At 36.5% G+C, this 23,939-nt stretch overlaps 2 protein-coding genes across 3 annotated transcripts in view; one reads left to right on the top strand and one right to left on the bottom strand.

Annotated features, from left to right (window-relative positions):
- The first annotated feature begins 24 nt into the window (after window positions 1-24).
- LOC131958473 (twinfilin-2-A) lies at window positions 25-7,408 on the top strand. Of its 2 annotated transcripts, XM_059323539.1 has the most exons (11): window positions 25-140; window positions 806-883; window positions 1,019-1,071; window positions 1,245-1,370; window positions 1,751-1,846; window positions 2,148-2,252; window positions 2,671-2,691; window positions 3,722-3,847; window positions 4,769-4,919; window positions 5,037-5,155; window positions 5,307-7,408. In XM_059323539.1, exons 1-11 carry the CDS (start codon window positions 116-118, stop codon window positions 5,451-5,453), a joined length of 1,047 nt encoding a protein of 348 aa, XP_059179522.1. In that variant the 5' UTR covers window positions 25-115; the 3' UTR covers window positions 5,454-7,408. The 2 variants fall into 2 exon arrangements, with proteins under 2 accessions (XP_059179522.1, XP_059179523.1); XM_059323540.1 differs by lacking the exon at window positions 2,671-2,691 and having other exon boundaries at window positions 58-140.
- Window positions 7,405-23,939, bottom strand: part of LOC131958454 (dedicator of cytokinesis protein 3) — a 69,659-nt gene continuing 53,124 nt past the window's right edge. The window contains exons 38-53 of the mRNA XM_059323512.1: window positions 23,486-23,546; window positions 16,478-16,714; window positions 16,014-16,100; window positions 15,787-15,897; window positions 15,166-15,307; window positions 14,673-14,839; window positions 13,943-14,206; window positions 13,584-13,667; window positions 13,183-13,302; window positions 12,920-13,017; window positions 12,581-12,650; window positions 12,237-12,377; window positions 11,441-11,486; window positions 11,174-11,221; window positions 10,616-10,680; window positions 7,405-10,349 (exon numbers count right to left, since the gene is read on the bottom strand). Coding sequence (XP_059179495.1) covers window positions 9,783-10,349; window positions 10,616-10,680; window positions 11,174-11,221; window positions 11,441-11,486; window positions 12,237-12,377; window positions 12,581-12,650; window positions 12,920-13,017; window positions 13,183-13,302; window positions 13,584-13,667; window positions 13,943-14,206; window positions 14,673-14,839; window positions 15,166-15,307; window positions 15,787-15,897; window positions 16,014-16,100; window positions 16,478-16,714; window positions 23,486-23,546 — 2,308 coding nt within the window. The 3' untranslated portion in view covers window positions 7,405-9,782. The remainder of the gene's footprint in view (window positions 10,350-10,615; window positions 10,681-11,173; window positions 11,222-11,440; window positions 11,487-12,236; window positions 12,378-12,580; window positions 12,651-12,919; window positions 13,018-13,182; window positions 13,303-13,583; window positions 13,668-13,942; window positions 14,207-14,672; window positions 14,840-15,165; window positions 15,308-15,786; window positions 15,898-16,013; window positions 16,101-16,477; window positions 16,715-23,485; window positions 23,547-23,939) is intronic.

Below are 23,939 nucleotides of genomic sequence, written 5' to 3'. Positions count from 1 at the left end.
AGCTTCATTAATTACTTGACATGCGCAGAAGATAGTGCGGAAGCTGTTTACTTCCTTCAAAGAGTAGTAACTCCTTTCGATTAGGAACGTTACTTCCTCCTTTCAATGTTAGAAGATGTCGCATCAAACGGGAATAACAGGTCTGTATTTTACGTAAGCTATAAACCCCCCTCAATTTCAATTGTGCATGTTACTGTTAATCAAACAATAAACTGTAGAACAAGGATCAGTGTTAAAAGCTATTCATATACGACAGTGTTTAAAATGAATTCACTCTGCTGACTGCTGATAATTTTATTTTTAATTAAATTTTCACTTCTTAGTACTTTTTTTAAAGAAGTGGGTGTGTCGATCGTTTGCCTCTCATCTGCTTTCGTAATAAATATTATATTATACAATGCATTTGTACAGGTATATTGTTTATTAATGAGAAAATTTACATTTTTGTTAAAGAAGTAGGCCTAATTAAAATTTGCCGCTACTTCTACAAAAAAAAAAAATAGTAGAGTCTATATTTAAGTAGGCTAAGGCTTCCCAAATTCCATCTGGCATCTAGCTACTTAGTACTTACTGCTACTAACTAAGCTAGCTGTTAGGCCTCTATAGGTACTTGACTCACAATAATAGTTAATGTAAAGATGGCAAATCAAAAAACTAAGTTAGCATTCTTTGGGTCAGAAACCATTTCTGCTTTATGGCTAATTGTTAAATAAAACTACTTAATATTAAGTTTTAATCTTTTATGTTTATTTTGTTATAGGGCCTATAGTTTTGTGAAAGTAACAGTATGTTTTTGTTTTTTTAGCAAATGAAGAGTTAAGAAATTTTTTAGCTCAATCTAAAGATGGAAGTATCAGATTGATCAAAATTGCTATTGAGAATGGTAAGTAGTTTTTTTATAGCAGGGTAAAATAAACAGAATTTTGAACTAGTGTTGTGTGAACAGTATTGTTTTCTATTTTTGCCATATTTAAATTGCCCTGAATTATCTTTTATTGTCATATATAAATATTTTCAGAGCAACTATCATATGCTGCATCCAAAGAGCCAAAACATTCATGGGAGAGTGATATCCTTTTGCATACAATATTTTGCTTTATTTCAAATTTCTAAGAAATGCTACATTGAAACAACAAAACTTTGATATTTTTCATTATTCTTTTAGTCTTTGATATCTTTTAAAATGTAAATGTTGTGTTTTAAAAGTAAATATTGTGTTATACCAAATCTTAACTAGTTAACATTATGATGAAATGGTTCTTCCCCTTCTTGATGACAAACTGCCATGCTATATTCTCTATCGATTAGATACAAAAAATAGTATGGGATATGAGTGGTTGTTCATAGCATGGTCTCCAGACTTTGCTCCGGTAAGTTTAATATATCCTAATGTTGTTTTGTTCATATTCATCTCATGATATATGTTGAATCATATTGCTCTATGATCACTTGAAATGTCACAAATAAGTTCTCAGCAATCCACCTGTACCTTAACTTCCCTGTCCTCAGTACTTCCTTGTCACAGTAACTCACCTGTACCTTTACTTGTTTGTCACAGTAACTCATCTGTACCTTTACTTCCCTGTCCTCAGTAATCCACCTGTACCTCTACTTCCTTGTCACAGTAACTCACCTGTACCTCTACTTCCCTGTCACAGTAACTCACCTGTACCTCTACTTCCCTGTCACAGTAACTCACCTGTACCTCTACTTCCCTGTCACAGTAACTTACCTGTACCTCTACTTCCAGGTGAGACAAAAGATGTTATACGCTGCCACTAGAGCCACCATGAAGTCTGAGTTTGGGGGAGGTCAGATAAAGGATGAGTTGTTCGGCACTGTACAGGTAATCTTGTGCTACTATGCTAAATGCTATCCTAAGATTCAGCTGTTCCTGTCCAACAAATAGATTTTTTTTCACAGTGTTATTTTTAGTCTTCAGATTTTGAGACTTAAAATAATAATTACAATCCTATACAAAGTAACATAAAATGTTACAATGTTGCTTGATTCTTAGAGTGATGATACATTGTTGTATTTTTATTACTTTGAGTGATGTTACATTGTAGCATTTTTGTTATTTGGAGTAATGCTACATTGTTGTATTTTAGTCAGGAATGTTACATAGTTGTATTTTTGTTCTATAGAGTGATGTTACACTACGCGGCTACCATAAACATGTCCAAGCACAGCTTGCTCCAGCCCCACTCACCATGGCAGAGGAGGAGCTGCTGTACATAAAACAGAATGAGGTAAGAATTCATGGTGTTCCTTTCAGGTGATTTTCTCCTGTTACAAGCCTTTATTTAACTTATATATTGTCCATACTTTTGTCATCATGAGTTGTAATTTTTTGTACATATTTTTGTTGTTCAATATAAACAAGCAGTCAGATTGTTCATACTATGGTTTATGATTAGATTCTTTCCCTTGAATATGTAGGTACTGTTGAATTGACTAGGTTATTTCCCTTGGGCGCTGTGCTATTGTTCTTCATAAAAATTGTGTTATTGTTTACAACTTATTTTAGTTTCAGGCTAGCTATATGGCTATATCATATGATTAAATATTTTACAAGCAATTAAGAATAATCATTATAGCCTAGTTAATATTTTACACTTTCCACTGTTATGAAGGGAATGTCAATTAAAATGTGACTAATTTTTTTAGCGAGAAGCTGCAATGTCCATGGTAAGATACAATGGCTGATTGTGACTGACATCTTCCGTTGTTCACTTTCAAATGGTCTCGTCTGTTCTTAAAGCAATCTTAACTCATAGATAACCCAAGCTAGTGTTCTGTTGTGCCTGAACAAATGTTTTTTCTACCTTTGTTCATCGAGTGTCTCTTGTATTTTTAAAAAAATGTTTGATCACAGAGATTCTACTTTGATCTACAACAAGTTTTTTTTTTTTTTTTTTCGAAGATCTGTCTAAAGGTGGATGGAAGGATATAATAATAATGTTAGCATACAATGACCAATAAAACATGACCAATTAAGTTTTTGTATAGGAAGAATAGCATTGTTTAATTACCTTTTGTTAACCTGGATTGGAAGATAGGGGGCTATGTTCTTTTTAAAATGACTCTTGTTTTTATTATGAAATAATGGCTATTCTTCTAGCTAATGAAACATTTTCTTAACTGTTATATTATAGTCATGAATTCCTGCCAAACAAATTTAAAACTTGCATCTTGTGTATTAATCTGCAAGTCTCTGATATTAAAAGACTTACCTAGTGAATTTATAATTTTGGTCCTGATTGTTTTAATAAGACAAAATTAATTAACCCAGTAGTACTAATGTTTTTAGTTTTGGCAATGTTGTGGGTTGCTGCTGTATGACTTTTGTTTGAACACTGTATACTTAGTTGTGAAAACTATGTTTTAGCGTAGTCACCATACTAGTGATATACTTACTGTGATAAGTTATTTATGTACACTACGGTGCATAGTAGGACATGAAATGAATAGTGCTGTTATTTTCTCTAAATCTATAACACTGCTCTTAATTAGTTTTGGCTTGCTATTTTTGTGACCAAAAATTGTTTTGCTTAAACTTTTATTGAATCACCATTGTTTACTTTTATTATAGTTAAAATACTTGATGTGCTATTTAATAGCCAATTGTAGTTCAATTTTTAACAATATTTTTTATCTACAGCCCTGTACAATATAAACTGCAGATAATGAATTAGTGTTGTAATTTGTGTTCTTTCAGGTGAATGCTCACATTAATGTAGATACCAAATCTCAAACTATGCAAGGGGTGGGGTTCCCTCTGACACCAGACGCAGAAAGAGCCGTGTTGTCATTTAGGGATGGAGCTGTGAACTATGTACAGCTGGTAGGTGGTGTTTGTTTCACATATTAGGGGGCTTTGGTGGGTGGTTGTTTCACTCAACTGGGGCTTTTTGTGGGTGGTTGTTTCACACATTAGGGGGCTTTGGTGGGTGTTTGTTTCACACATTAGGGGGCTTTGGTGGGTGTTTGTTTCACACATTAGGGGGCTTTGGTGGGTGTTTGTTTCACACATTAGGGGGCTTTGGTGGGTGTTTGTTTCACTCAACTGGGGCTTTGGTGGGTGTTTGTTTCACACATTAGGGGGCTTTGGTGGGTGTTTGTTTCACACATTAGGGGGCTTTGGTGAGTGTTTGTTTCACTCATTAGGGGGCTTTGGTGGGTGGTTGTTTTACTCATTAGGGGGTTTTGGTAGGTGGTTGTTTCACTCAACTGGGGCTTTGGTGGGTGTTTGTTTCATACATTAGGGGGTTTTGGTGGGTGGTTGTTTCACACATTAGGGGGCTTTGGTGGGTGGTTCTTTCACTCATTAGAGGGCTTTGGTGGGTGGTTGTTTCACACATTAGGGGGCTTTGGTGGGTGGTTCTTTCACTCATTAGAGGGCTTTGGTGGGTGTTTGTTTCATACATTAGGGGGTTTTGGTGGGTGGTTGTTTCACACATTAGGGGGCTTTGGTGGGTGGTTGTTTACACATTAGGGGGCTTTGGTGGGTGGTTCTTTCACTCATTAGTGGGCTTTGGTGGATGAAATAACTGTGGGCTTTGTTTGGACAAGATAAGTCGTAGCTATGGGGCATGTGTCACACAATAGAGAGCTATGGTGAATCGTTTCAGACTATTCGGGAATTTGGTGGATAGTTGTAACAGTTGAGTTGGCCTGTTGTCTTGGTAGGTGGTCTACATGTCCTCTGGTTCTATTCATACTACTCACTCAATGTTGCATGTTTTTTTTATCCCCCTTTGTTTAGTGTTTGAACCTGGAGAAAGAGTTGATTGAGGTGGCTGAGACAGACAACATCAGGGTCAGCCAGTTGATCTCTCATGTACCCACAGAGAGTGCTAGATACCATCTTTTTAATTTTAGCCACACCCACGAGGGGGACTCTATGGAAAGTGTTGGTGAGCTTAATCATGCCATTCTTACTCACACATTCTCCCTATTATTTTACCAAGTGAGTTCAATGAGTGCTCTCACCAGATTGAAACGATAAACTAATGTGAACCTTGTTTTCTCAGTGTTCATCTACTCCATGCCTGGCTACAAGTGTTCCATCAAGGAGAGAATGTTGTACTCAAGTTGCAAGTCACCTTTAGTCAGTCAACTGGCATCTATTGGTATACAGATTGAGAAGAAGGTATTCTCAAAGTGTTAGAAATTTTACTAGATTTTACATATATATTTTTTTTTAATTTTAATTCTGTTTTTAACAATCATCTACAGGTGTAGACTGCATTTTTTTTCATCATTTTTCAACTTTTTTTAACATGGTTATTTCTTTTCTTCAGCTTGAAATTGATGACCCAACGGAATTAAATGAAGAATATATTTATGACGAGATCCATCCAAAAAAGAACGCAGCTCGCAGAGCCTTTGACAAGCCTAAAGGCCCAGCGGGAAGGGGCCCAAAGAGGATGACACGACCCACAGAATAGACGCCTCCCTTTCACTGTCCTGTTATGTTTCATATATCTTCAATACAACTAACAATACCCATAGGAAAGCTTGAGGCCTATCTGTTATTACTTTTAGATGTGATATAAATTTATAAAACAAATTGAATGTAAATAGACAGGTTTGCCTCACTATTTTAACGTCCTTACTGTGTCAGCTAGTTGTGGTAGGTAACTGTTGAGAAGTATTCTGTTATTTCTATGTTAGGCTGTTATAACTTGACCCACTCTGAAAACTAGAGTAGGTGTATCCAACCTTAGAGGTGGTCAGTGTCTGGTCCAAAGTGCAATAGAAAAAAAGTTGTTACAGTTAAAAATGGCATAAGATCTCCAACATAAATAATGATAAATGCTGTTGTATTGGCAAAATATTTCTAAGCATAACGTTGACAGAGTTTGTGTACCTGAGAGCAGGTATGACGATTGGCTAGGCCCTCTTGTCTGTCAGTTATTCTAAACCAACTCCGCCTTTCTGCTTTTCTTTATTCATTTCCTTCTTCAGGGTTTAACTGGCTTGCTGTTCTTGTGTAAATAAAGTTAATAATTTATGCTTTAGTCTCATTATTTTAAGCTCTTACTTTTAAAGTTTTCTTTCCTTCCATTTAACTGGTCATGTTAGTGACTTAGTAGTCTTAACTTTTATAGCTGCAAGGGGTTTTCTGGGTGTTAATCCCCTTTCATTTAAGTCTACATTTTCATGTCGTTCTAATAAATCTTATGTTATAAATTTCGTCACGTTTTAAAAGATTTCATCGAACAAAAATCAGAATGTTTTAATTTGATTCAACTCTGGACGACAGCTACAGTATTAATAGCCATTAGACTTTAATCCATGTTATTTTTTGTTTTTTTAACTAATTTTTCCTTGTTTAATTTCTATGTTAACTGTCATTTCCTACAAGTGTTTTGCCCTTTGTGCACACAAACATACATACGTGATGTTGTTGCTATGAATATGTAATTACTTCAATTCAGATTAAACTTCCCAGATAGACATAAGCTGTAGTATGTGATAAATACACCATTCCAGTTATTTCCCTTCTTACCAGCAGGTGGATTTATTTTTAAAGCAACGTTATAAAAGCTTTACTGTAATTAAAAACAAAAATCTCTGCATTAGACATTCTTGTTTTGTGATTTTTTTTTTCACCATGAAAACCTCAGTGTACGAAAACATCTTGACCGTTGACATAATAACCCTAATTTAAATGCTACTAATTCAAATGTTGCTGATCCACCTGTGTTCAAGTTAACTAAAATTTTAGGAAACCTTAGGATATCTTGTGTTGTGGATTTGATAACCTAAAATTTGTATTAACCCTTTCAGGGCTGTCTTGTTTATATGTTTAAATACAACAATTCAAAACCTCTTGAAATCTAGCCGACTTGTAATGCGCAGTAACTGAATGACATACTTTGTGTTCTGCTTGTTTTGATTTTCCCCTATTTTCTTGTGCCCAACTTGTTTTTGCTAGAGACTGACTTACACAGACAGTTACTGATTTTTTAAATCTGTCATTTCAACATTCATTAGTTGAACTGTGGTGTTCCTGATGATTTTGCTGTGAAAGTTCTCTATCAACAGGACATTTCATCTTAACTTTCAAGTCTTAGGATTTAAACAAAACAATTTTTAGAAATATTTTTTAAAAAACTATTTTATGAGAATTATATTAAGTACTTTTTATACCATGTTGAACACTATTTACACATATTTTACTATTGTTTGAGATATAAGATTTTGAGATAGCCTTTAAACATAAAAGCCTCCGAATATGTTTGTGTTCACTTTTTTTATCTAAACACCTTGACTATGTGCATTCTGCTCAATGCTAAAGTAAAATTTTTGTTCACTTGTTGTCAAATATATATGTAGATACAATAACAAATAATGAGTTATCAAAACCAAATTAAAAGAGAAAATAATGAAATCTGAATTTCATCTTGATTTTTATTTAAATAAATGTAAAATATATTTCAAATGTTGGCCATATTATCTGTGAGGCTTAAATAATGGTATCATTAAAGTTTGATAAACTACAAAGTAAAAACTAATTTATGCACTAATAAAATCAACAATTTCTATTTACAAATCAACATTGTTAACTAACAAATTAGCATTAATACAACAGTAGTAAAAAAGATTATGAATATCCAGAGCATCATTAAAATGATTGAGAATTGTGTATATATTATTTTTCTATTTGAAAGAAAATAAAAGTAATGCTAAAACATGAACCAAAAATAAAACAAAATAATTACAGAGAAATCACAAATCAAACTGAAGTGAAAGTATGGTAGCTCATTTGCCAGCACCGGAGTTCTATTAGAAGACTAATAAAAAGTTAACAAGAGAAAAAAATTGTTTTAACAATACATTCTGTGAGATTTATACCTAGCTGTAGATTATTATAGACACTAAAATGATTACTTTAAAAACTCTTGAGCAGCATTTAATAATAAACTGCATAAGATTCATTGAAACAACAGACCTACTAGTTAAAAAAAAAATGATTATGGTAATTAAAATTAGATAGATACAAAGTATCTGCTGAAACAAAGGTCCATGCATGTAATACACTAAAAAAAACTAAATTGATGTATTACTTACAACAGACTTACTATGAGGGTATTATTATCTACAGTGTGAAGAGTAATATTGAACCTATAGTAAAAAGCACAATGGAAGCCCATTAGATGATGTAAGAATTAATGCTTATTACAAACTGAAAACATGATGCTGAAAGACAGGTGAATCAAGCTTGGCTAACTTTGAATCAAACAAAGACTTGGAGCTACCTCCTGTTGACAATGAGGAGTAATGAAGGAAGAAACTGTAGAACATAAAGTTCAAAGTGAACCAATAATTCCATCACTAGAGGTTAGGCTGGTTACCCTAGAAAGAAACGGATACCTGATTTGTTTTCTAAGATCTGAAAAACAAGTCTAACTTTAATTATCACATAAAATTCTAGATAGAATAGCAGTATAAAATAACACAATCCATACACAAATTATTTTATGGTTAACTATTGTAAAATTGTTCTTTATACAACTTGATAACTAGCTCAAAATGTTACAGTAACTTAACTTTTTCGGCTGTGTATGTCATCTTAAGTTAGCAAGTGACCCATGAAGTATTTTAATGAGGTTTTTTTTTTTTGCCTCAGCAGGCCATGGACTGATGTTAACAAAGTGAAGCTCAACACACACCTCTGTGCATCTTTTGATACTACCTGTAATTTATTTCTGAAGCATCTACTAAAAACTAAACCATCTTAAAATTCTATTTTAAAAAAATTCTATTTACTACTTGAGCCCAGTTTGTACCATGAACTGAGCTGAGAACCAGAGGCTTAGTATGTCAAGAGCATGGGAGTAAATGCTGTACATATTTATTATATTACATGTTAAAAATTGACTACTGAACTCTCTTGATATTAAATTTAGCACAAATAAAATCAATTCAAAAATACATTCAAACACATTGTATACTGGTTAAAAAAAAATTGTGTAAATTTTTAAAATGCTTTTGTTACAAATTTTAAAAGTTTGATCATGAGTAAAACAAAGTTTTGATCTCATCTCCAATAGAAGATGTCAGAACAAGTGAACCTATTTTTTAGTGTACCATCACATCTATTGCATAAAGCCACCCTAATAAACAAATTGTAACTACAATTTTTTAAGCTACAAGCTGAAGCAAAATTTGTTTTAACAAAATCAATTTTTTATTGTAAAATTGTTAAGAAAAATCTAAATAAAATGTTCATGCTGCTAAAAATGTAAACATTACCGACAGTGTTGTGCCCTATTTAACAGCCTAGGTACAGCAGATATGGGTGCAATGTACACTGAATAAGAAAATATTTTGATTCACATTAGCTGCTTGTAAAAAAAGTTTAACAGTCAATAAAAAAATATTTACACTTCTCAAATATCTGACATTCAAGTTAAAAAGCAGAAATTTCCACATAGTTGTTGACCTTTGTATGTAAACAAACAAATTGAAATGTAATATATTTTGGTCTTGTCACTTGTTGCATATAAATGTTACAATAGAGGATTGATTGAGCTGTTGGAAATGTGTTCGATACAAAAACTAATTTCAACAAAAATTGTGCAAGTTAAATTTTGAAAAAAATTCATTAATTTGGTTAGTTGGTCCAGGATGAAAATTTGTAAAAAATAATATACATTTTCTGACCAAATAACACTGCAATAACAAATTAACTTGATTCTGTTTGATGTCTTTGTTTTGTTCAGCGTTGAAAACTTGTGAGTTGCAAGGTTATCACAGGTGCAGACAGATCAAAGCTGTGTGTTGTGTGTAGTGCTTGGAGGTTTTCTTGAAGGTAGTGGGGGTGGTGGTCCATTTGGCAGTGAACTGTGAGCCTCTTCCGCAATAATTGGTATTGGCGGAGGTGGCACTTGTCTTGACGGTGACGGTGTTGTGATGGCTGGTGGAGGGGCTTTTGTGGTGATGAACTGTGGCGGGGGTTTGGGGGAGATGAGCTGTGGAGGGGGGTCCATGGCTGACATGATATGTGTACTCCTAGAGCCGGCGTGCTCAGCTATTGGAGGATGATGATGCTGATCCGTGCTTAAGTTGCTGACAGATGTGGACAGAGGTCCGTTTCTACTGAAGTTGTTGTAGCTACCAGTAGCTGAACTCGGCGCCCCTGGTGATATGGTCTGTCTTTTGTTGGGTATAGGGGGCGCTGCTGGTGATAGCAGAGTGCTACGTGATGTTGTTGGGGTGGTCGGCGCTTGAGTACGAGGTGGTATCGGGGGAACTGAGGAGTGTGAAGCTACTGGAGAAAGGGGTGTCGAGGTGCTGGGACTTGAAACCTTGTCAGGTTCTGAGATGCCAGAAATCTGAAGTGAGAAAAGGACATATGGTTTGTACAGTTGCAGCTACATCAGGTTACTACCAGTACTTTTGGGCATAATAGAAAGACTGCAATTACAGAATAACATTTACTATACAAGAATTGAAGTATATTTTTGTCCTAACATTCAATACAACATGGGATGAATGAGGAATTTTTAAAAATTTTAAGCTTTTAAAGCTGAATCAAATCTAAAACATAATGTATCAAATTCTAGGCTTGTTTTCCTTAAAATAAAAAAACTTTTCTCACCCTGCTTGGCTTTTCAGGTATAGGTGGGGGGTCTTGTTTATGTCTCATGGTTAAACCATTTTGATCTGTCCAGAAGTGAAATCAGACAAGGGATTTTTCTCAATATTGAGTTTACATGTAACCTTTCTCACACATCTTAGGTACTTTGTTTACAAATTTTAAATGTCTTACTTTTTTTTAAACTCATAATCTTCTGGTCATTACTGATTACCAAACAGACATTGTTTTAACTAATTAATATCATCTAATGAGAAATAATAGTAAATGGGCAATGATAAACATCTGCTGTGCTTTTTTAACCATCTACTGAATTATCAGTTACACAGATAATCATCTACTGAATTATTATCTATTCGAATATCATCTGCTTAATTATATATTACTCAAACAACCATTGACTGTGTCATCTATTACATATTCATAAATTGCAAAGATTATTCTCTAAAGTAAAAGTTGTGTGTTAACATTTTAAATCCACAGTATTTGCACAGTAATTTGGTCTCAGGTATAAAGTACTTTCTTTTTTTTGCACTAAAACGTCAACAAAAAAATGCATACCTGATGTGCTCATCTTTCTGGGAGTCAAGGGAGGGGGACATGGTGGGTCTATAATAGAAGAGAAAAATACTTCTTTATAGAGGGTGTAAAATGAGAAAAATTGATGCTTTAACAAATCTGGATGTTTTCACTGTTTATAATGATGGGAGTGGGTTTTAAATGTGAAAGCTAATTAATTAATTATGCAAGTCTAACTAAACTATTGTCCAATAATTAGGAGATTCTGCTAAACAATTCATTAGCCAAAAAAAATTCAGTCATGGTTACCTAAAAGTGAATTACTTGACTGACTGACAGTACTTGGCAAAGTTGGCTGAAGTAAAAAAAAAATCAATTTATAATACTTTCAAAATAAACAAAAATGTTTAGTAAATCAATAGCAGACTTTCCACAGTAAACCACAGGTTATTTTCTTTTACTATATGGCAATCTTTTTAATTTATTATTTTTTTATTTTCTGAAATAATAAACAAGATCATTACTAATAGTTTATACAAGATCATTACTAATAGTTAAATTTAAGTTATCATTTTGTGTAAAATTGATAATTGTAAAAAAAAAAAATCTTTTTGGAAGTAGTACAACAAAAAAAAGAAGGAAGTATTTTTACAATTTCATGCAAGGATTTTACAGCCCCAATTTGTTTTCCAAAACCACAGAAATTTAAAGTTAACAAAACAATTTTTTAACAACAATAACTTAAAATAAAAAACAAGTTTTTGACCCAGCTGAAACTTCTCAACGTTTAAAATGGGTGGGACCACTGCATGCCTGACAGCCATGGAAAAATTACTTTTACACAACAGAGATCTTATAACCATCACAGAAAAGAAAATGTAATGGTTGGCAGTCACCAAACTGACATGACAACATACAATTTCAAATTTTTTTTTCATGCATTCCCCGACAAGTGAAAAGACAAAAAAATGCAAAAGAATTAAAAATTACAATAAAGTCACAAAAAGTTTCATACAAAATATAAAAAAAGAATTAAAAAAAAAACACCAAAAAGAAATTGTTAGATGCAACAAGAAAAAAGTGGAACACCCGCGGCGTGCCGAACCTGGTGGTGATTGGAGGTGAGAACGGCAGAAAGTGGTCGAGGTGGCACAAATTTTGGGGGCGAGCTGGTTAGCCCAGCCACCCGTAAACTGCTAGTTCTTCGCTTATCAGGGCAAAGAGGTGGGGGTAGGTGAACATACTCCTTTTAATAATAAGCAAATAACAGATGAAAAAAAAATTAGAATAAACATAACAGAAAATTTATATTTTAAATTTTTTGTTGCTAGTGCTGTGTTATGGTTGAGTAGTATTGCAACTTGAGTTTATTTTGTGTGAGGATTTGTAAAAAAAAAATTGGAAATAATTGTTCAGCCATATTAATTTTGTAAAAATCCAAATGATTACCTCAGATGGTGGCTCTACGTAAAGGTCATCATCGTTACAGCTACTGTTGGATATGATGGAGGATCTGTTACTGGGGAAACATATGGATTGTTTTAAAACACAATTAATGCAAAGTTTGTGGGTTCACAGGAACTTTACATTTTACAATGGTTTGAAGCAAGTGCTTCAGTGATTGATTCAAGTTGATATTTTAATATGGATTGAAGGAAGTGCTTCAGTGATTGATTTAAGTTGATATTTTACAATGGTTTGATGAAAGGGCTTCAGTGATTGTTCGAGTTGATATATTACAATGGTTTGAAGCAAGTGCTTCAGTGATAGATTCAAATGTCAGCTCACCTTCCACTAGAGTTGAGTGAGGTGGAGCTTGGGGTGCTGGGGCGCTGGGTGGATGAGGTGGAGGAGATATTGCTGTTTCTCTGTTTGGACATTGAGCCCTGGGTGGACAGACACATTGGTTAATTACTTTATTAGGAATTTTTGGCATAATAGAGTAACTCTTTAATACAAGGAAAATAGATTGATAATTTTAACAAAGAGAAAAGTGAACAATAGTATGTACATGATCAATTAAATCTAAATGTTTTAAGCAAACAGCCCACCTGATAGCCCATACTGTTCTTCATTTTGATAAACATGTCCACCAGACTTTTGTACAGTGGGAGCATCTCAGGGCTGGCGTACTTCCCGTAAATGGACAAGCCTCTTTCAAGCAGCTCCAGCTAATGGACAAGAGAGCAATTATTTATAACTTATATAAATAGAATTTTGTTGAGATAACAGTGAGTTCTAGTTCTATCCATCTTAAATAGTTCATAGAAGAAAGTGTGAGATATCAGCTACCTAATATAATTAGATATTGTTTTATGATTTTATTGCAAACAGTAAAAAAATGTAGGAATTTATTTGAAAATTATTTAAAATTAAAAATGACTGCTTTAGTAACAAAATGTAGGCAGACTCCTCCTAAATTTTACTTGTACATCAGTTTCACCCAGCTCACCTGTTCTCCTATGTGACGTTTCAGCTCTTCTACATAAGTTGCTTCGTTGGGATACTTGGCCAAGTAATCCTCTTTGAAGAATGCCTGAAAATTATTTTAAAAATAAAAACTTTATAGTTGATGGAAGTTAAAATGGTGTCTAACAGTGAATATAATAATATACAATACCCTTTTTGGCAAAATATTAAAACAGAAATTAATTTATAATTTTGTGGTCTCTACAAATTACAAATGTTAGTTATGAAAAAACTCACAGAAAAAATAATTAACTATGAAGGGTTGTACAGACCTCTTGGTATTTGGGGATTCCCCCATTGACCGCCCCACTGATATAATTAACTATGATGGGTTGTACAGACCTCTTGGTATTTGGGAATTCCCCCATTGACCGCCCCACTGATGACTCCCTGCAGCCTCATGGTCAAGTGGCTCAAGAACTGGTCAGGGTTCTTCAGTGCGTTGTCAATGCTGGACTTCAGCTCAGCATTCATCTGCTGGACTGTCAGCTGGGCAGTCTGGACTGGACAGAAGTGGACAACGGTGGTGCTGGTCACCTCGTACCACCTCAGGATTCCAGGCAGCTTGTAGGAACTCTTCATGATGGTTCTCTCCAGGCATAGACTCTGGGAACCATTTTCAAACAAAGTTTAGCAAGGTTATACATTCACAATAGATAACTTCTAATTCAAGTTTGTCTTTGTTACAAAAAAAAAAACCTGACGTAACAAATACAAAACATTCTATAGGCCTAACATTTGTAATTTCATCACAAATCTCCACCAAACAAAAATATATTCAAAAGCAGCATATATAAAACTATTTTTTTATACTGCCTCGCCCATTAAACTAATATAGGCCTACAGCCTACTTGTTATTTTCTTCTAATTACAAAGTATTTATAACGCAATTTGTAAAAATTTAAATAAATATCCTGTTTTATAGTGTATGATCACAACAACTTAAAAAATATTCATCCAAAAACAATTTTAGCAATATTTTATTTATTTATTTCAAACCATGTGAAATTTTTGCTAACTGTTTAACCACACAATTTTTGTTTACAAGTTTCTAAACACAATCTTTTTGTACCTTAAATTCATTATTTTTGTCTTTATCATCCCTGTGGTAGGGCCGGTCAAACTGGAATGTGTCCACCTCATTAGTGTTGTAGAAAGATGAAATCTCTACAGGCACTTCCTTTCCCTGGAACTCTGGTCTCTCTGATGGTACGGGCTTCACATTGACCAACTGAATGTCTGGCACACAAGAAAATTTTAATTAAATTTTTACAGCATTAAAATGTTTTCAAATGCAAAATAAAATTTCTTTAACATTACTTTATTGTTTTACAGTTGATTTTAACAAGTTTTAAATTTAAATACACAACCAGGTCACAATGAAACTAAAACAAAAATTTTAAAATATTTTTAATGTGTTTTTGTGTTTATTTTCTTTGTTAACTTTTTCAGGAATTTACTGTCTAAAATCCAAAAGTGTTTTAGTGTATTCATTTTAAAAAAAAAAAAAAAAATAAGAAAATTGAGTAATCTCAATAATTATTTTAAGTTATTTCCCCTCTTACATTGGTTGTCTCCCTGTTTACAAGATTCATCAATGGGTGAGTTAGTGGTCAGAATGGAAGCATTAGGATACTCTCTAGTCAGCTGACTCATAATGGTGGCTAGTCTGAGGCATTCATCTCCTCTGTAAATAAAAGCCTTGTTCTGAAAAAAAAAACATGAGCATGTTCGGATAAAAACAGGCTTAAAAATTTTAATGTCTGCTGAATCTGAAAAATTTAAAAATCCAAATTCTTTTAAACTTGAAAGGGGATAAAAAGTAGTCTCTTTAAATTAAATAAAACTGTATTTAAAAATTTAGGTATTGATATCTAAGCCCATAACCCTAACAAACTGGTAATGTGAAGCCATTATTGATAGGGTAGGAGTTGACTAACGTAGGACAACAAACTAGATTTGACAATGTAAACACTCTGGAATCAAACCCATCTAAGAAAGGCTTTAAATTTTAAAGGTAAGCTTTAATGGCCAAAATAAAATCCATTAGTTTCAATATTTCTCCGTAAATCACCAACTTGTATAAAAAATATACAACAATATCCAACATAAACTTTCTTTATCAGTCTTAGTGCAGCTATTTTATACCGATAAAAAGATGTGCATCAAAGTAATGAAAATCTTACCTTCAGGTAGGGAGGAAATGTGTTGCCATAATAAGCCACCCTGTAATAAGATGGGTCTTGACGCAAATTCATGCCTTCCAAAATTTTTGAAAAAAAACTTGCTTGAAGTTGCTGAAAAAAAAACATTCACATTCAACCTCAAATAGGCCAATTTTTTTTCAATGGGATACAATATGGCAACAAACATACTGAGGGTTTTAGTCCAAAGCAAAAAAAAAATTACTGACCAGAGTTTCTCCCAATTTTTTATACTGGAAGGTCTTTTCATAATGATCTGCTAATTCCTTACAAAGAGGAATGCCATACTCCCAGGCCTAAAAAAAAAATATAAAAAAAAAACAGATAATCATTTTGTTAAAGGCCAATTTAAATGTTAAAATATTAGACTTAAAGAGCACAAAATTTTAAGAAGACTTCTTTGTTCAAACTTAAAAAGAGTGATAAATTTATTATATTTTTATAATTAATTATGTTGTGTCTGACAAAATATTAAATCAGATAACTCAGCCTGGAAAAAAAAAAACGCTGGCTAAAATCCAATGTCAAGTTAACTTTGGTTTGAGCAGACACCAATGTTTTATAAGTGATGACCACAGGTCAACATCCTATGTTAAAATACTAAGCCAGCTATCAGATGTTACCATAATTAAAGAAGGTAAAACCAAAGGAATTTAAAAAGCAAGTAACTAACCTTTCCCTTATCGAAGCAGTCCATGATGCGTTTGACTAGTTCCTCCTTCCTCTCCGCCTCCGTCTCAGATGGGTAGCTCATCTCTGCGGGCAGCTTGTGGTCAGACCAGGACAAGAGCTGGGCGTAGAGCCTGAGGGTCAGGCCAGCCTCCACAAAGTTGTTGGCCGTGTAGTGCAGCTCAGACAACCTGGAGATGTACCTGATGTACATGTCTCGTCTGCTGTCCTTGTAGAAGTTCTGCAACAGCCAATCAATGCTAATTAATTAGAATCAATCAATCATAGTTTTCCATAATCTAGTTTACCAATCACATTATACCTTAATTCATGTAGTAACAACAATAAAAATGTGTGTTAAAAATTGAAATGTGTATTTATTGTTTTAAAACATTTTGTAAGAATTGCCATTATATAACACAAAATATCAAATGTGATCTGTGTGGTGATTATGAGATTAGTGTGGTGATCATGTGATTAGTGTGGTGATTACGTGATTAGTGTGGCATGTATGGAATGAAAGTGGCATCAGGTTTAAACAACTGAAAGATAAGCTTCAGACTGTCCAAAGTTTAAAAAAAAACTTGGTTGATAAATCCAGGCTATAAATAAAGGTTCTAGTTAACAGACACCACCATTATTCTTCCAAAAACAAGCCAGGTAGCTTCCAGACAGCTGATATCAGAAACACTAAACAGAAGGTTTTTTTGGGATCGTGCCATCAGGTAGGTGAATACCTGACACACCTGGGGTTTGTGGTTTATGGGCCATCGTGTGGTCAAATAATCTTCAGCCAAAGAAACTATAGGTGTTTTTTTTAATTGTCAAATAGTTTCTACCCAAGAATCAACCATTTTTTTTAACAGTTGTAAAATGTTTAAATAAATAAAATCATTAAAAGTCAGGTAGAAGAAACAGTGATGTGGAATTTGTAATAAACTGAATTTAGATAACTTTTTAAATCAGTTCAATGATGACCTCAAATTATTTGTTGTGATATTTTTAAAAAAACAGTAATCAGCTTTTACTAGGAATTAAGATATACATAGTGAAAAAGTGTGGCCGAATCCTTGCTTATTTCCCTTGAGCGCCAACCGTACAGGTAGTGCGTTCATCAACCAAACCCTAGCAACAGGAACAGCAACTCCCAACTACTTATCTCCCTTGGGCAGGAAACGCCAGCCCATTTGTGTCATATTACGGTTAATATTCCTGTCTTTATTCATGGAGGGTCAGAGCTTTCACCACCACAAGGTACAGACCAGAGAAAGATGCGCTACACGTCTGCAAGATCTGTTGACTAAAGACTGGTTGGCCCTGTACTTAACGCCACACTTTACTAATGTATAGGCTATTTAAAAAATCACAATAGAGAAAAGAATTGATTTTTTTAATGTTTAATTTTGACATTTAAAAAAAAAAAAATAATAAAATGATGAAGGGTTTAACACCAGGGTTTTAGCCCAGTTGTTTTTTTTATTCGCATTGTCACCCGGTCATATGTGTGCATCGATCTTCAGCTTGCAACTCATGCGATATACTCGATTGTAAAATCACTCATTTTTACATGTCCACAAAGCCTTTCAAACTTACATTAACTGCTCAAAATTTCGTTGCTGACATTTTTAATTTTTTTATTTAGGCTTACATCACACTCACATTACCAGTTAAAGCTCTTACACCTTGGCTCACTACTAAAAACGGCTCTATAAAAAATGTCATGATCCGTTACAATAACGGCGTTCTATCTTGTTTTATGTTGGTGTCTACCACCCAGCAGGTATCAAAGCGTGCTGCAGACCTATGTTTAAGCTAGAACTACTGGCATATAATGTTATGCCTGTGTAGGACAAGAGCTGTACGAGTGCGGGTTTTGATAGCTTTATGACTGAGAGCACATTAAATTATGACCTTTGGTAATATGAACTTTGCCGCGCAGCCCGGGTTCTATCAACCTTGACCTTCGCCGTGAGTTTTTTTTCCTCGGTTCATTCAACAGGTTAGTGGCAGCGAGATGGGGAGATAAATAAGCCGCGGTCAGTGGACCACGCCGTCTTTTAGTGGACCGGAGGACCCACCACTGGACCACAGTATCCACCACTAGACCACGGCATCCGCTGGACCATAGCATCCACAAGTAATCTGCATGTGGTCGCAGATATGTTTTAATGGGCCGATTTGTCCACACATCCCACATCTACGTGACAAGATTAGATGTCGGTATCCTCCACCAACTCAAACTCAACTACTTTATAACAACACTCTTGGTTTTACGACTTCTTCGACTTGACGGTGTTTGACACAATACAACCCACAGTTATGGTAGCCTACTTCTGGACAACCATTCTTTATTATGACAACCACACACAGAGTATTCTCTCCCTCCCCCGCCCCACCCACCCAGGCTCCGTGAGGGAGGGAAGTCCCACGCCCAGGTCGGAAATTCCCCAACATGCACCAGATGAGAAACATTGCCTTGTTTTACGGCTTTTGGAAGTTTCGTTTAGTCAGGCTCCTATAGATGGTGTTAGTTCGTCTGGGTGGTGTTGGTTTGTAAGAGTGGTGTTGGTTCGTTAAAGTGGTGTTGGTTCGTGTTGGTGGTGTTGGTTCGTGTTGGTGGTGTTGGTTTGTCAGAGTGGTGTTGGTTCGTGTTGGTGGTGTTGGTTCGTCAAAGTGGTGTTGGTTCGTCAGAGTGGTGTTGGTTTGTCAGAGTGGTGTTGGTTTGTAAGAGTGGTGTTGGTTTGTAAGAGTGGTGTTGGTTCGTCAGAGTGGTGTTGGTTTGTCAGAGTGGTGTTGGTTTGTTAAAGCGATGTTGGTTTGTTAAAGTGGTGTTGGTTCGTCAGAGTGGTGTTGGTTCGTCTTGGTGGTGTTGGTTCGTCAGAGTGGTGTTGGTTTGTCAGAGTGGTGTTGGTTCGTGTTGGTGGTGTTGGTTCGTCAAAGTGGTGTTTGTTCGACAGAGTGGTGTTGGTTTGTCAGAGTGGTGTTGGTTTGTAAGAGTGGTGTTGGTTTGTAAGAGTGGTGTTGGTTTGTAAGAGTGGTGTTGGTTCGTCAGAGTGGTGTTGGTTTGTCAGAGTGGTGTTGGTTTGTCAAAGCGGTGTTGGTTCGTCAGGATGGTGTTGGTTCGTCAAAGCGGTGTTGGTTCGTCTTGATGGCGTTGGTTCGTTTTGGTGGTGTTGGTTCGTTTTGGTGGTGTTGTTGGTTCGTCAGGGTGGTGTTGGTTCGTTTGGTTGATGTTGGTGGCGTTGGTTCGTTTTGTCATGATGGATATAACTTTCCACTCTAAAGAATCTAAGTGTGTGTGTGCTGTGTTTGTGTGTGTGTGTGTTTGTGTGGGTGGTAAATCTGTCATCAATTTTTAAAGCAACTGATCCACAGTCTGACAAATGGATTAGTCTGCCGCCAGAGCTCGCCTACAATGTCAGCTGACCCGACCACAAACTGTGATTGGGTGCCGAGGCTGGAGCAGGGATTCCAGCAAAAAGCTTTCAGAGGTCCGGATAATTTCTAGTCAAAATAAAGTAGTCAACTGATGACAAGATAACGGCCTTCATTGTGGGCGGCCGTGACCTTTTGGTACAACAAGGTCAGGTTGCAGGAGAGTCGGGTTTCAAAGTCTCCACTGCAGCGGACACATAAACAAAGGGGAGGGCGGGGCAAATGTTACAACTTGTGGCGGGGGGGGGGGGGTCAAAAGTTACAACTTGTGGCAGAAAAGATACAAATTGTGGCGGGGACGGGGGGTCAAAAGTTACAATTTGTGGCGGGGGAGGGGGGTGTCAAAAAGTTATAACTTGTGGCGGGGGGGGGGGGGGGGGCAAAAGTAACAACTTGGTGGTCAAGTTACTGAGGGTAGGCATGCCAAGTGGGGATCAAATTAACATTTGTCACGGCAATTGTTACAAAATATGATCAGTGCCTGGTATCCACAAACCCAAATTACGCCAAACACACTATCAAATCCACCTCCGCGAATTGCTTTTAAAATGCCCGGCTATAAGATTAAAAAAAAAACAATCGTAAAAATAATTGTTTTAATAGCTCAATAATTAATGAAACAAAAATGTGTTTCCTTCTTTAATGAGGCGAATGCGTTCTTAAAACAGCATCTTGCCGGCCATCTATCCAGCCGGCCATCTATCCAGCGGGCCATCTATCCAGCCGGCCATCTATCCAGCCGGCCATCTATCCAGCCGGCCATCTATCCAGCGTCTTGCCGGCCATCTATCCAGCCGGCCATCTATCCAGCGTCTTGCCGGCCATCTATCCAGCCGGCCGTCTATCCAGCATTCCTTAGGCCCGCCTGTGCCAGTGAAAGATTTCTGCTTAATTTACTCGAGATATAAGCAAGACATCACGTGTGCTTGGGTTTCAGGAAGTGACGCAGGCGTCAAGTGGGCGTGGTTAAACACATTTATCTCCCTATATTTAACCTAGCTTATGGAACTGTCTCCCCTTTATTTTTGTTATATTAAACAGACAGGCTTTGTGTGATCAAAGTTCTTTCACCCTGATAACCACCCATTAGGTAATGAAATTTTTAAAAATATATTGTTGAAATAGGTTACCAATAAGTGATGGCCAGGTAAATTAATAAAAATGTTGCCAAACGGATTCCCCCCCCCCCCCCCGATTAAAGCCTGGTAGTTGATATGCCTACTACTGTAAGCAAATGAAGTTTGCATCAAATTGATGTGTAGATTCACATATGCAAATTCACAGGTGTAAATGGATACACCTTAACGGCAAATGCGTTTTATTTTACAGTTCAAATAAAATCATCGATTATCCTGCATAAGTAATTGAGAGAGTATGGTGAGAGGGTGACAGATGAGAGAGTACGGTGAGAGGGTGACAAAGGAGAGAGTACGGTGAGAGGGTGACAAAGGAGAGAGTAAGGTGAGAGGGTGACAGAGGAGAGAGTACGGTGAGAGGGTGACAAAGGAGAGAGTAAGGTGAGAGGGTGACAGAGGAGAGAGTACGGTGAGAGGGTGACAAAGGAGAGAGTACGGTGAGAGGGTGACAAAGGAGAGAGTACGGTGAGAGGGTGACAAAGGAGAGAGTACGGTGAGAGGATGACACAGGAGAGAGTACGGTGAGAGGATGACAGATGAGAGAGTATGGTGAGTGAAGGAAGTGAGTAGAGAGTACGATGAGAGGGTGACAAAGGAGAGAGTATGGTGAGAGGGTGACAGAGGAGAGAGTATGGTGAGAGGGTGACAAAGGAGAGAGTACGGTGAGAGGGTGACAAAGGAGAGAGTACAGTGAGAGGGTGACATAGGAGAGAGTACGGTGAGAGGGTGACAAAGGAGAGAGTACGGTGAGAGGGTGACAAAGGAGAGAGTACGGTGAGAGGGTGACAGATGAGAGAGTACGGTGAGAGAGTGACAGATGAGAGAGTACGGTGAGAGAGTGACAGAGGAGAGAGTAAGGTGAGAGGGTGACAGATGAGAGAGTACGGTGAGAGAGTGACAGATGAGAGAGTACGGTGAGAGAGCGACAGATGAGAGAGTACGGTGAGAGAGTGACAGATGAGAGAGTACGGTGAGAGAGTGACAGAGGAGAGAGTACGGTGAGAGAGTGACAGAGGAGAGAGTAAGGTGAGAGGGTGACAGATGAGAGAGTACGGTGAGAGAGTGACAGATGAGAGAGTACGGTGAGTGAAGGAAGTGAGTAGAGAGTACGGTGAGAGTGTGACAAAGGAGAGAGTACGGTGAGAGGGTGACAAAGGAGAGAGTACGGTGAGAGGGTGACAAAGGAGAGAGTACGGTGAGAGGGTGACAAAGGAGAGAGTACGGTGAGAGGGTGACAGAGGAGAAAGAGAGTAGAGAGAACTGTGGGAAGATGAGAAAGGAAGATTAGACTAAAGAGTGCGGTGAGCAAAAGATGAGTTAGATCAGACAGACCCTGACGTCGGATCTCGTGAGCTGTGTTTAGGGTGTGGCCAGGATGCGGTAGAATTTGAACAGTTCCTCAAGTGCGTGCCGGGTACGGGAGGGTGGGGGTGGGGGAGAAAACTTTATTACCTACATTTACATGGAACAAAGACGTCGTTTAACGGATAAAGAAAATTATACGGGGAAAGCGCGGGAAGCAGCACGCGCTGATTGGCGAAGTTCTTGTCTATCTGCACGGAAGGCCAGAACAGCTGCGGTGTAGGTTAACTGACAGGGGGGAGTACCCGCACCAGCTAGCGCTCTTACTTTTAAATATTGGACTTAAAAATAACCACACTTTGCTCACTCTTAAGTTAAAAATAGAGTTTATCGATGTACTGTAATTATAATTGGTGTTTACTAATGAAAACTGACATTAACAATTTCAATTTAAAAAATTTAAGATGTCACTACGTCACATTTATTGCAGCTTGGTTTGGTTCCGTGCTTGTTGATTTCTACTAACAGTTATACGTAAGGAGCTAAACTATCTAATCTGGTATAATCTATCTCGAGAACTCATCAAATGTTTAATTAATATGTTAAACATTTAACTGACACTTTTATTTACTTAACTATTTACTACTACAATCACCCCATCAATAGAAAAATAGAAATAGAAGTAGGTATTTCAACAGCTCCCCACCTCCTCACCACATTGTTTCTTTAGAATTTCTATCCCACCCATACTGAAAGAGCCAACGTAAATTTATATGAACGACCCTATCGTCCCAAAAGATAACCTATAAGTAAAGTCAAGGCCACTCACAAGAATATTGAATGTACAGTAAGGTCAAGGCCACTCACCAGAATATTAAATGTACAGTAAGGTCAAGGCCACTCATCAGAATATTAAAAGTGCAGTTAGACCAAGGTCATTAACCAGAATATTAAATACACATAAACTTTAAAGGTCAAGGTCACTCGCCAGAATATTAACTACACAGAAAGGTCAAGGTCACGCACCAAAATATTAAATATACATAAATGTCAAGGTCACCCACCAGCACATTAAACTACGGTAAGGTCAAGGTCACTCACCAGAATATTAAATGTACAGTAAGGTCAAGGCCACCTACCAGAATATTAAATGTACAGTGCATCTTCGTGTCCCTCTGTTCCTCGCCATCCATGATGTCCCTGTGGGTGGAGATATAAGGTTGTAGTTAGTGGATAAATAATGGAGTCATTGGTAGGGATGGAGTCAGTGGTTCAATTGGGATAAATAATGGAGTCACTGGTTCAAGTGGGATAAATAATGGAGTCACTGGTTCAAGAGGGATAAATAATGGAGTCACTGGTTCAAGAGGGATAAATAATGGAGTCACTGGTTCAAGAGGGATAAATAAGGGAGTCGGTGGTTCAAGTGGGATAAATAATGGAGTCACTGGTTCAAGTGGGATAAATAAGGGAGTCGGTGGTTCAAGTGGGATAAATAATGGAGTCACTGGTTCAAGTGGGATAAATAAGGGAGTCGGTGGTTCAAGTGGGATAAATAATGGAGTCACTGGTTCAAGTGGGATGAATAATGGA

This window comes from Physella acuta, unplaced genomic scaffold (assembly GCF_028476545.2).
Source record: "Physella acuta isolate Inbredline_101_S28 unplaced genomic scaffold, ASM2847654v3 ptg001328l, whole genome shotgun sequence".
NCBI classification, from domain to species: domain Eukaryota; kingdom Metazoa; phylum Mollusca; class Gastropoda; family Physidae; genus Physella; species Physella acuta.
Note: the sequence above shows the minus strand (reverse complement) of the source record. Positions and strands in the feature narration are given on the sequence as shown.

Bases quoted from the DNA above. Each gene is read 5' to 3' on its own strand.
- LOC131958473 (XM_059323539.1), top strand. From the start codon at position 116: ATGTCGCATCAAACGGGAATAACAG. The intron at 884-1,018 runs GTAAGTAGTTTT...AAATATTTTCAG, and splicing joins CAAAATTGCTATTGAGAATG to AGCAACTATCATATGCTGCA. The intron at 1,072-1,244 runs ATCCTTTTGCAT...ACTAGTTAACAT, and splicing joins AACATTCATGGGAGAGTGAT to TATGATGAAATGGTTCTTCC.